The 12,479-nt window shown below is 35.3% G+C and overlaps 1 protein-coding gene across 1 annotated transcript in view; it reads left to right on the top strand.

The window, feature by feature from the left end:
• Window positions 1-2,788: 2,788 nt before the first annotated feature.
• LOC311279538 (glutathione hydrolase 1 proenzyme-like) overlaps window positions 2,789-12,479 on the top strand; it is a gene marked incomplete at both ends in the record, with an annotated part of 34,350 nt that continues 24,659 nt past the window's right edge. The window contains 4 exons of the mRNA XM_084391113.1: window positions 2,789-2,897; window positions 3,231-3,497; window positions 3,576-3,688; window positions 3,982-4,085. Coding sequence (XP_084247239.1) covers window positions 2,789-2,897; window positions 3,231-3,497; window positions 3,576-3,688; window positions 3,982-4,085 — 593 coding nt within the window. The remainder of the gene's footprint in view (window positions 2,898-3,230; window positions 3,498-3,575; window positions 3,689-3,981; window positions 4,086-12,479) is intronic.

The raw sequence follows: 12,479 nt of genomic DNA, 5'->3' as shown, positions 1-12,479 counted from the left end.
CTTTTTTTATGAAACTTAACGACATTCAGGAGTTGATAAAAAAGAATGTATTAAGATAGTTGGCATGCGCATGCCCATTCTTCATATCAAATTAATGAAAGTTTAAACATGCTAATGTGAATATAGGCTGCTGTGCTTTTATTTTTTTGTTCTGAGAATTGAAATAACTTTCTTTTCCTCACTGAAATTCCTCGACAACTTGTAACATTCTAAAACAACATTATGAGGCAATAAATAAAGCATTAAAGGAACACGCCGACTTTTTGGGACTTTAGCTTATTCACCGTATCCCCCAGAGTTAGATAAGTCCATACATACCCTTCTCATCTCCGTGCGTGCCGTAACTCTGTCTGACGCACCCACCGCTAGCCTAAAGTAGCACAAAGACTGGAGGTAAACGGCTCCAGCTAGCATACTGCTCCCAATAAGTGACAAAATAACGTCAACATTTTCCTATTTATGTTGTGATTTGTATAGTCACAGCGTGTACAAATACGGTTAGAAGATGGTTGTGTCTCATGTGACCTTGTTATTAATTTAAACGGACATTTCACCCTCTCCGTTTTCAGAAAAGTGTTCGTTTACACAAACCCGTGTATATGCCCGTCAAGAGCATGTCAAACCTGTAGGTGGCAGTAGGGCTGGGCGATATATATCGTGAGATTGTTATGCGCATCTCGTCAGTAAAGCCGGTTCCTTGATTAGTAGTAAATCGCCCTCACCTGCTTTCAGATGGAGCGGCATTTAGGGCTGAGGAGATATTTAAGTGATTAATTTAGTGATGATTGACTATTATTGAAGACACCTGATGTTAACAAGCAGAATCACTGAAGAAGAAAATCACAAATTATAAGTTACCATTAAGGTGATGGGTGTTTGCTTTAGTTGGGCTCTAGACCATTACATGTTTACTTTAATATTTACTGTTGTTTGTCTGCTGTTATTGAATTATAACAGTTAGATGAACAAAGTAAAATGTTATCTTATAGTGGTGGTTATGTTTTGACATAATCATGCTGTGATCTGAAAAAGGAAACTTATTGAGGTAGTTTGGCTTAACTTGTTAGCAGCAGTCTAGTGATTCTTCAGGATATGATTATCAGTACTTATAATTCAAAATATTTAACATTGTTCTGATCAAAACACATTCAGATAAATTCATTTAAAACACAGACATCAATAATCAGCCTGTGAATCTCAACAATGGTGACAATAATAAAGCATGTTGCAGTGGCTGCCACCAATCACAACTCATTAATGGCTCCCATCATGCATTGCGGTATGAATAAATTATGATCTGAATTGTCTATGTAATTTACTTGTCCTAATTGAATATTCTGCTCCTCACCATTGTTGAGATGCATAGACTGAATCTTGACATCTGTGTGTGCCTAAAAGAAAGATTTTTTTATTTTTTTTAAAACAACTTTTAAGAAATCCTTTATATTATATCAAAAATTCTGGGCATTTATGCAGATTCACTAACCAACAATATAAATTGAAGTCAGAAAGAAGGATTTTAATGAGTTCAGTGATCAAGTTCAAATGATGATTGTCATAACATAACCAACACCATCAGATCACTTTTTTCTTTGTTCAACTGGTGCTTACAATTCAGAAACAACAGACAGACAAAATCTAAAGTTAATAATATATGGGTCAAGAGTCCAACTAAAGCAACCAATGATCGTCATAACGGTAACTCACAATTTGTGATTTTCTCCTTCAGTGATTCTGCTTGTTAACATCAGGTGTCTTCAATAATAGTCAATCCTCACTAAATTAATCACTTAATTATCTCATTAACTTCAACACTCTTGAGTGTGGACTCATACACTCCCAGGAGTGTTAAATTAACACTGGAGTTTTTGCTGTGTACAAAGAGCCGTAGTTAACTGACAAGCTGAGCCATATCGCATTAATTATCGCTGGCGATACGTCCGCGATATTGATGCGATATGGCTCAGCTTGTCAGTTAACTACGGCTCTTTGTAGTAAATGCCGCTCCATCTGAAAGCAGGTGATGGCGATTTACTACTAATCAAGGAACCGGCTTTACTGACGAGATGCGCATAACAATATCGCGATATATATCGCCCAGCCCTAGGTGGCAGTGTAACAAGAAGCTCAAGCCCATGTTAGCCAATCAGAATCCCGAAAATATAGGTCGCACCTTTGACGCAGTTCAAGTTCTGTCGCATACTGTGACATCAACTGCCTAAAACTCAGTTTATCTCAGTTAACATGCAAACGTGCAAACAGAGTTTTCCAAAATCTCCACTCAGGCCGGAGTTTTAAGAAAGAATCGTTTTCAGAGGCGAATTCTCCGTTTGCGTGTAAACGAGGGGCACAACCGAAGGGAAATGTCTCCGTTTTTCAAAATAACCATGTACCATGTGTAAACGGGGCCTGATTTTCTCCTTCAGTGATTCTGCTTGTTATCATCAGATGTCTTCAATAATGCTCAATCATCACTCATTTATTCACTTAATTATCTCATTAACTTTAACACTGCTTATAACACTCTGAGTGTGGACTCATATAAACATTGAGCAGTGTTAATTTAACACTGGGGACTTTGCTGTGTATAGAACAGAGCAAAAAAATAAATAATTAAACAGCTCATAGCAGATTCCATGTAACCAAGATAGGGCATCATTTCATTTTGCATGGGTTCCGCAAAAATGGACAGGTAGGTCACTACTGTTTAAATAAACCGTACTCATTCTAGAGACCAACGCTCATCTGTGAACACATACTCTACTGTAACTGTAAGAAAGTGCAAATAATGGACTCAGACGTCTATTATGTCAATTTTGAAAGAAGAGATACTGAGGATACAACTGGACCTCAAACACCAAATCACCACCAGCATGAAGAAAAAGCTCAAAAGTGCAGTAAGTACAAACTTTATTCTGAAGCAGTGATGGTGGCGATAATGTTTGAGGAATTGAGAAATGCAATTTCAATGATTGTTCTCTAAAAACAATATGTCAATGTTTATATGAAATGTATTAAAACAGAATCTTTTTTTTTCTTTTTACTTTTTCAGCATATTCTTGTTTGCATATTTTGCCATATATTAATTTCTGATGATTGTCATTTATAAAAGAGCATTCAGAATAAAACTCTTCAAAAAAAACTTTCGAATGTTGATTTTTAGTTATTTATTTTACTATAGAGTGAATTGTTATTCACTGATATGTGTGTGTTTTGTCTCTGTTTGTCAGGAGGAAGCAGGTGTTTGGTGTTGAAGACAGTGTGTCTCGGGCTCATTTGTGTTCTTCTGCTGGTCTTCATCACACTGTACATCACCATCACAGCAGAGAGAGACCTGTTAAAGAACACAGTTGAAGAGTTCAATCACACTATCATCAGCTTACAGGACAAGAACACTGGTCTAATGACTGAAAAAGACCAACTGGAGAACAACTTCAGCTCTTTGAGTCAGAAGAAACTGGAGCTGGAGGCTGAACTAAGGAAGTTATATGAACCAGGTTTGTGCAAATGTATTTATATGTTTATTTGCACTTTACAACACAAACATTGAGCAAAGTGTATGTGTTTATTGAAAGGAAATGGCTGTTATTATTTCATATCCAATGAGCGGAAGAGCTGGTCTGAGAGCAGGAAGTTCTGCAGAGATCGAAGAGCTGATCTGATCATTATCAACACTGAAGAGAAGCAGGTGAGTTTGTGTGAGTGACTGTTAATCAATGAGAGGAATCACACTTACTCCTGGGGCCAGTTGCATAAACTTAGCCACTATGTTAAGACTGTGCCTTAAGAACTAATTTGACCGCTAGAAATTAGTCAAGAGGTAACCAGTCTTACTTTTCTGATTCAAATGAAACCATCTACATTTTTATGTAACTGACTTTAAAAAATAAAACCCAATCTTGAAGAAAAAAAATTAGATGACTTACTTTTAAGACTAGTCTAAGCAGTTTATGCAACTGGCCCCTGTTTTTATTCACACAGAGGTTCATAACTTCATTAGTCAAGGAGAGAGTGTGGATTGGTTTGTCTGACATTGAGACTGAAGGCAGAATGAAATGGGTTGATAATTCAACACTGAAACAAGGGTAAGTGATAAAACACTCACAGAAAATCAAGTGTATGTGTTTCTTATTTTAAAATTAAGACTATACATCTAGATTGATTGAAAAGTTTTGTGGCTCTGAATAATGGGAAATCTGACTAATTTTATTCAGGTTTTGGTTCAAAGGTCAGCCGAATGGCCGTGGTGAAGAGGATTGTATTGTACTGGATCCTACAGCCCCCAGCCTGAACAACTGGCATGATTACCCATGCTCAGATAGGAAAAAATGTGTTTGTGAGAAATTGGTTTCATCCTCTGAAAAATAGGTTTTCATCATCTCAGAGAAACACTTCAGATGCATTTGTTAAATCCTTTAAATTCTTATTCAAAAATGAGATCATCACAACCTTTATAAATTAGACTCGGCTCTTCCCCCAGTCAACGCATTAATCTCATAGTGATCTCATCATGTGGTCACACCGTCAGCAATCTGAGTTCACAGTGATCTAAAAGTGTAACCTCACAGCGCTCTCACTGTGTGCTCAAACTTTGGCCACAATATGAGCTCATCCCAGATAGAAATGTTTTTGTTCTATGAATGTTTTTAGAGCATTATCTTATGTTCTTGTATTGGTTTCTGTAGCTAATTTTATTTTTGTTACTAGAATGTTCTCCTAAAAGGTAGGATAACTCTCTCTAAAAACATTTTAAACATGTTTAGTGATAACATTGATAGAACATTCCCAGCGGGCACCTTGATGTCAAAATTACGTCAAGAAATAGGTCAAAAATGAAAGTCAAATTGACCTCAAAGTGTTGATGTCAATTTGATGTCAAGAGTTTGACCTCTGCTGATGTCATTTTGCCAAACAAAAAGGTGAAACGCATGGCCGTACACTTATCACCAGCTTCACTTAAACTAACCAGATTTACTTTATTTAATTTCCGGTTTAAATAAATATAATATTTAAATAGTTTAAAATATATTAAACATATTTTGATGACACCATGATGGTGGTTAGCGTTTGCTTTAGTTGTGCTCTTGACCCTTGACTCTTTAATATAAAATTTTCTCTGGCTGCTATAACTGTGTGTTTATAAAGCACAACTGTTGTAGCTAAAAAAGCCATGAGATCAGGAGATGTTGGCGGTTTATTGAAGATGATGACAATATCATCATGTAATTGCCTGAATCTCTGATCTTATTCAGTGTCTAATCTTTGGTTACATAGGACTTATGATTTTAATGTTGTATTATAATATAAGCCATTTAATTTAACAGCATGAGAATGTTTTTTTTTTTAATTAATAAAGGATTTTAAAAACATTTAATGCATTAAACTTAACATTATTACTTAGCTATCAAGAATCAGTGTATGACTCTCAACAATGGTGACAATCAATGAAATGCTTCATGCTGCAGTGCATGCTGGGTACCACCAATCAAAACTCACCCATATCTCCCAGCATGCACTGCAGCTTTAATAAATTATGCAGCTGTAGTTGATCTGATTATCTGGATATTTTGTTTGATTGTCACCATTGTTGAGATTCATACGCTGTTTCTTGATGTCTGTGTGCGTCTAATTAATGCCATAGATGACAGGGTTTTGTGCACTAAATAGTTTTTTAAAAACAAGTACATTATTTGATAAACAACACTATTAGATATGCTGTAGAATCAAATTACTTCTGTCATGAATAAAACCGCTTTTAAACCACAAATCCCATATAATCAAAGCATTAGACACTGAACATGATCAGGGATTCAGGCAGTTACATGATGATTTCATCAATAAACAGCCAACATCTCCTGATCTCAGTTTCTGATGGCTTTTTTAGCTACAACAATTGTGCTTCATAAACACACAGTTATAGCAGCCAGAGAAAATTTTATATTAAAGAGTCAAGGGTCAAGAGCACAACTAAAGCAAACGCTAACCACCATCATGGTGTCATCAAAATATGTTTAATATATTTTAAACTATTTAAATATTATATTTATTTAAACCGGAAATTAAATAAAGTAAATCTGGTTAGTTTTAAGTGAAGCTGGTAATAAGTGTACGGCCATGCGTTTCACCTTTTTGTTTGGCAAAATGACATCAGCAGAGGTCAAACTCTTGACGTCAAATTGACATCAACACTTTGACGTCAATTTGATTTTCATTTTTGACCTATTTCTTGACGTAATTTTGACATCAATTTGATGTCAAATTGACATCAAATGCCCACTGGGTTATCCCCTAACATTCTAAAGTTTTAGCGGGAAGTTTCCCAGCAGACACACGACTGAACCTCTTAAAAGAGTTTGTTTGAAAGTAATAGTTTGGTTTGGACACCATTGTGGAGGTCAGTGTTTGGGCTCTTTGGCCTTGAGTATTTGATGTTAGTTTTTCTCTGGCTGCTGAAAGTGAATAGCAAGAAAAACTGTAATCAAGTATGTTGGCTACTTGTTAATAATACTGATGATATTATCATAACGCAGTAGCCTGATTTCATCCAGGGACTAGTCTCGGGTATCAATTTTACGTAATCATAAATATCCAGAATTTATTCAGCATGAGAAGCATGCAGCGTTTTAATCAGAAAATCTGGAGTATTTAATATAAAAAGGTTTGAAATAATACAATAATACAGTTATATAGTTTTATAATTTTTTTCCTCTGGCTCCAGTATCAGTGTGTACAGAAACACAATTAGGCTACTGTGTCAGATAAACATGAGACAAAATAACATCAGATGATGATGACTGTACATGACTGTTAGTAATAAGTTGTTTAATCCTCCTCTGCTGAGATCTTGAGAGGTTTAATGTATTTTATCTTCAGTTGATTTCATCTACGACTGTGGCTGTATTTATTTATTTTTTTTTCTGTTATTGTTTCTCTTTTCTTCAGTGATTCTGGTTGTTAACAGCAGAAGTTCAAATGTTTGAAATAATGTTTCAGGAACATCTAACTAACCTTTAAATAACACTATTAACATTCACAAAACCGAACACAAAATTATTAGTTGACAACAGCAGAGTCGTGCAGAAGTTAAAGTGCAGAAATGTTGGAGTCCATGTCCAATAACATTTCTAGCTGGGGTGACTTACTTTGTGGCCATAATATGAGCACACAGTGAGTGTGCTGTGAGGTTACACTTTTAGATCATGGTGAACTCACATTGTGATCATATGAAGAGATCACTGTGAGATCAACATGCTGACTGGGTCATAAACACAATCACGACAACAACCACTTTAATAAAAAAAATTAAAAAAAATTCCCATAACTAAATTGTATGGATAAATTCTTCTCTCTCTTGCTTTTCTTCACTTTAACTTCTGAACTACACTGCTGTTGTCCCAGCTAAAAATTGTGTGTTCTAAGAACGTTTTCCAAACAGTTGGTTTTTGTTATGGAAAGTTAAAATGTCCAGTTTTCTTTAAGTTCTTGATGATGTTCTTGAAACATTCTTCAACTTCATTTTTATTAACAACTTAAAGGTGCTATAAGCGATCTCACGTGTTTTTTAGGCCAAAACAATTTTTTTTTCACATACCGCAAACATCTCCTCACTATCCGTTAGCTGCCTGTCCCCTGAACACACTGTTAAAAACACGGTCTATGCAGACAGCCCACGCTCCACAAACTGCAGCAAAAACAAACTGAGCAACAAACAGAGCGACCCGCAGCACGAAACATACTGTTCCAGCCAATAACCGACAAGAATGATGTGGGGGTGGGGTTCGGGGGGTTAGTGCGCGGATGTCTGAGGAGGAGGGAGGGTCTAGCTAGCCTCCGTTTTGTTTGATAATAATTCAAACATCAACAAGAGGTTACGCCAACCGAGATCGCTTATAGCACCTTTAACATTTTAGAAACGTTAATTAGTAAAATTCCAAGAACATAAAATGGCAAGTTTTGTGAATGTTAATAGAGCGTTATTTAAAGGTTAGTTAGATGTTCCTGAAACATTATTTCAAACATTTGAACTTCTGCTGATTAAACAACTCCACAAACAGCATTACCAGCTTCACTTATTACTAACCAGATTTACTTTATTTCTGTCAGACGTCTACAAAAGTTCTTATTGAGAATTAGAGGTTTAGATGTTGATGTTTAGTCAAATGTTTTGTTTGAAATCACCATTTTGGTGATCAGTGTTTGCTCCAGAAGGCCACTTGGCATTTCTTTTTTTTTTTTTTTTGCAATTGCATGTATTTCTGCTGTGATAAAAAATCACTGAATCAGACCACGTTCTGATGAAGTCACCATATATTTACAGTCATCATTATCATCTGATGTTATTTTCTGACACAGTAGCCTAATTGTGTTTCTGTACACACTGATACTGCAGCCAGAGGAAAAACTGATAAGACTACCAAGGTTCAAGAACCCAACTACAGGCAACACTGATCAGCACAATGGTGACTTCAAATGTTTGTTCCTCTTTCCTTTAGTGATTTTAAACATTAACTTCAGGCGTCAATACTAATGCTGTTAATGAAACACGGGATTTTACTGTGTAGCGTCTGACTTTAATCCAGAAATGTATTGATCCTTAATATTTAAAGGATATTCATTGTTCAAATAATGTTTTCTGCCAACATTATGAGAACATTCATCAAATGTTGTTATTTCATGAACATTGTTTTGAAAGTGTTTAATTCTAACACTTGCATAAACTTTATATAAATTTAAGAGAAAAGTAAGGAAAGATAATGGGACAGGCTATAAAACGTTCCCACTTTCCAAGGATGTTCTTTTAAAAGAGCAACACAACCTGAAGTTTGTTGTCATTCTAATGTTTAAAGGATGTTCCAAGAATGTTGTTCTAAGAACGTTTTCTCCCAACATTATGACAACATTTATAAAAACCTTCTTCAAACAATGTATAAATAATGTTTTTGTGCTAAGATTTTGAGAACATTATCAAAGACCAGATAACGTTGAACAAACGTTCTATTAATGTTACTAGAAGAATGTTTGTTCAATACTTGGAGAGAAACTAGACCGAACGATTGTTCCCTGTTAGCTGGGCTGGTGCTGTGAACATTGTTGGCTCTTTTATGATGAATAGCTTGTTAAGCTCATCATTTATTGTTGTCTGAATGATAATAACTTTCATTGAACATCTGGGGTCCTGAATAACTGAAAATCTGACCCACTTTATTCAGGTATTGGTACAAAAGTGAGCCGAATAACTATCAGTATGGAAATGAGGACTGTATTGAACTGGATCCTGGAAGAGACCATATGAACAACTGGAATCCCAGTCAACACTTTGATCTCACAGTGATGTCATCATGTGGTCACACCGTCAGCAATCTGAGTTCACAGTGATCTAAAAGTGTAACCTCACAGCGCTCTCACTGTGTGCACAAACTGTGACCACAATACCCACATAGCAACATTGTGTCGGCCCAGATCCGGCCCACATCTGGCACACGTGGAAAGATGATCTGGCCCACATGCAGCGTGGAATTACGGCACTTGGGTGGGCCACTCCTGTTTGCCAGATCTGGGCCACAAGCAGGCCATAGCAATGCCACATGTGAAGTAACCTGTTTCACTGAGGTAATTTGAATCTAACAATTGTGTTGTACCAATAATATATTCTCATTACAACCCCTGTGTTACTGCAGCATGAGTTCCAGCAATATTATAACAATATTTGCTGCAATGCATGCTGGGTACCATCATTGTACAAAACTCCCAGCATGCATTGCAACATGAACAAATTATGCAGCTGAATTGTCCTATTATTTTAATTCTAAATATGTGCTTTTATTTTTTGCTGTTGTTTTTTTTTTTTTTTTGACATTTAGTAGCTTTTCAGTGATGTTATGAATTAATCTGTTTATCTAAAAAAATATATATATATTGTCACCCTTGTTGAGATTCATGTGCTGATTTTTGATATCTCTGTGTGTCACGGTGGATTCATTTTTCATGTTTGTTAAAATCTTCTAACTGATTGTTATAATATTGTTGGACCTCACGCTGCAGTAACACAGGGTTTGTGATGAGAATATATTATTGGTACAACACAGTTGTTAGATTCAAATTACCTCAGTGAAGCAGTTTATTTCATGATGATTATAAAACCATCAACAGGTAACCATCATCACCTGATCTCGTTTCACTTTAGCTTTCTTTGCTGCTGCAAATGTGTTTGACAAACACACTGTCACAGCTGCCAAAAAAGACAAAAGATATAATAAGAGTTAAGACCCCAACTAATGGAAACACTAATCACTGTTATGGTGACTTCAAATGAAACACATTAGAGTTAAACACCTGTTAATTCTCAATAAAAACTTTTGTAGACGTCTGACAGAAATAAAGTCAGTCTGGTTAGTAATAAGTGAAGCTGGTAATGCTGTTTGTGGAGTTGTTTAATGAAGTTGGAGCCTGACATCAAATGTTTAGACGTCAACCTAATTTTCATTTTCAACTAAAATGTTCAAATCCAATAACATTTATAGCTGGGGTGACCTCATATTGTGGCCATAAAATGAGCACACAGCGAGTGTGCTGTGAGGTTACACTTTTAGCTCACTGTGAACTCACATTGTGGTCATATGGAGAGATCACTGTGAGATCAACGTGTTGACTGGGATGATATGCCATGCTCTGATACGAGGAAATGTATTTGTGAGAAATAAGTTTCATCCAGTCTTGTTGTGCTTTTGCTTCTATTATTTTAGTGAATCATTCTTATTGTGAATGTATTTCTGATTCAGGTGTCTGTTTTTTTTTTTGTTTTTTTTTTTAAACTGCCATCTGATTTTCATACGAATTAGTTAGAAGGGAAAAGTAAAATTGTAATTATTTTCTCATTGCTATAATAAACTCAAAACATCCTGTTTCTCACGATGTGCATGAGGGTGATCTGGGACACCAAACCTCTGATGTGTTCATGACTGTTATTCTGATATTGAGTGTCTGTTAAACTGCTTTTAAATTGTATTGCTTTCACTTTTAATAAAATGATCAATAACAATTATTATTATTATTATTATTATTATTATTATTATTTTAGTAAACTGTATTTTTATTTTTATTTCATATTTCATTCTTGTGTATCTGTTTATTGCACTATGGCTTTATTTGCTCCAGTCCAGCAGGGGCAGCAGAGAGCAGGTTTATCAGACTGACGTGATTAGAGAGGAACAGAAACATCAGATTCAGGCACTTCAGGGATGATAAATGTATCATACAATTTCAATCATTGTTTTCTGTGAAAACTGTCATTGTTTCTGATTTAAATGAAATGTTCCATATTTTTTAGAGAATAGAAGTTCCAGATATTTGTCATTATAAAGGAACATTGGAATTACTAAAAAAAGAGGTTGATTTGAAACATTCTTTTAATAATATGAAGCGTATATGTGATGGGATTAAAGTATTGTAATGGTTATTGTATTTTAATGTATTTTGATATTAATTTTCTTTTTTCCTTCATTGATCGGTGCTTGTGTGTTTGCCATGTTTTTGCTCTCTTTTTGACATCCATGATAGACTAATCCGTAATCCAGCATGATAGGCTGGTGTAGCGTATGGACAAACTTATGATGACTTGTCATTTTAAGATTCAGAAATGCTTTTAACCATCGACCTCATAAATGTAAATCACAGCTTACCCAGTGGGCACCTTGATATCAAAATTAGGTCAAGAAATAGTTCAAAAATGAAAGTCATATTGACGTCAAAGTGTTGATGTCAATTTGACGTCAAGAGTTTGACCTCTGCTGATGTCATTTTGCCAAACAAAAAGGTGAAACGCATGGCCGTACACTTATTACCAGCTTCACTTAAAACTAACCAGATTTACTTTATATAATTTCCATTTTTATGAAATCATAAAAATTTTGTATTTTAAAGTCACCATGATGGTGGTTAGCGTTTGCTTTAGTTGTGCTCTTGACCCTTCACTCTTTAATATAAAAGTTCTTTGACTGCTATACTTGTTATAGACAAAATAGTCATGAGAAGATAAGGTCAGGGGATGTTGGTTGTTTATAGATGATGACGACAATACCATCATGTAAATGCCTGATTCCCTAATCGTGTTCAGTGTCAAATGTTTTGATTATATAGAATTTATGGTTTTTATGCCATATTTCAATAAAATCTATTTATTGTACAGCATTAGAGCAATTTTGTTTATCGAAGACTATAATGGATTTTAAAAACATTTAGTGCATTAAACATTTTCCTTTACATTATTACTTAGCCATCAAGAATCAGTGTATGACTCTCAACAATGGTGTCAATCAATGAAATGCTTCATGCTGCAGTGCATGCTGGGTACCACCAATCAAAACTCACCCATATCTCCCAGCATGCATTGCAGCTTTAATAAATTATGCACCTGGAGTTGATCTGATTATCTGGATATTTTGTTTGATTGTCACCATTGTTGAGATTCATACGCTGTTTCT

Source organism: Rutilus rutilus (assembly GCF_951802725.1).
Source record: "Rutilus rutilus genome assembly, chromosome: 2".
NCBI classification, from domain to species: Eukaryota; Metazoa; Chordata; class Actinopteri; order Cypriniformes; family Leuciscidae; genus Rutilus; species Rutilus rutilus.
Note: the sequence above shows the minus strand (reverse complement) of the source record. Positions and strands in the feature narration are given on the sequence as shown.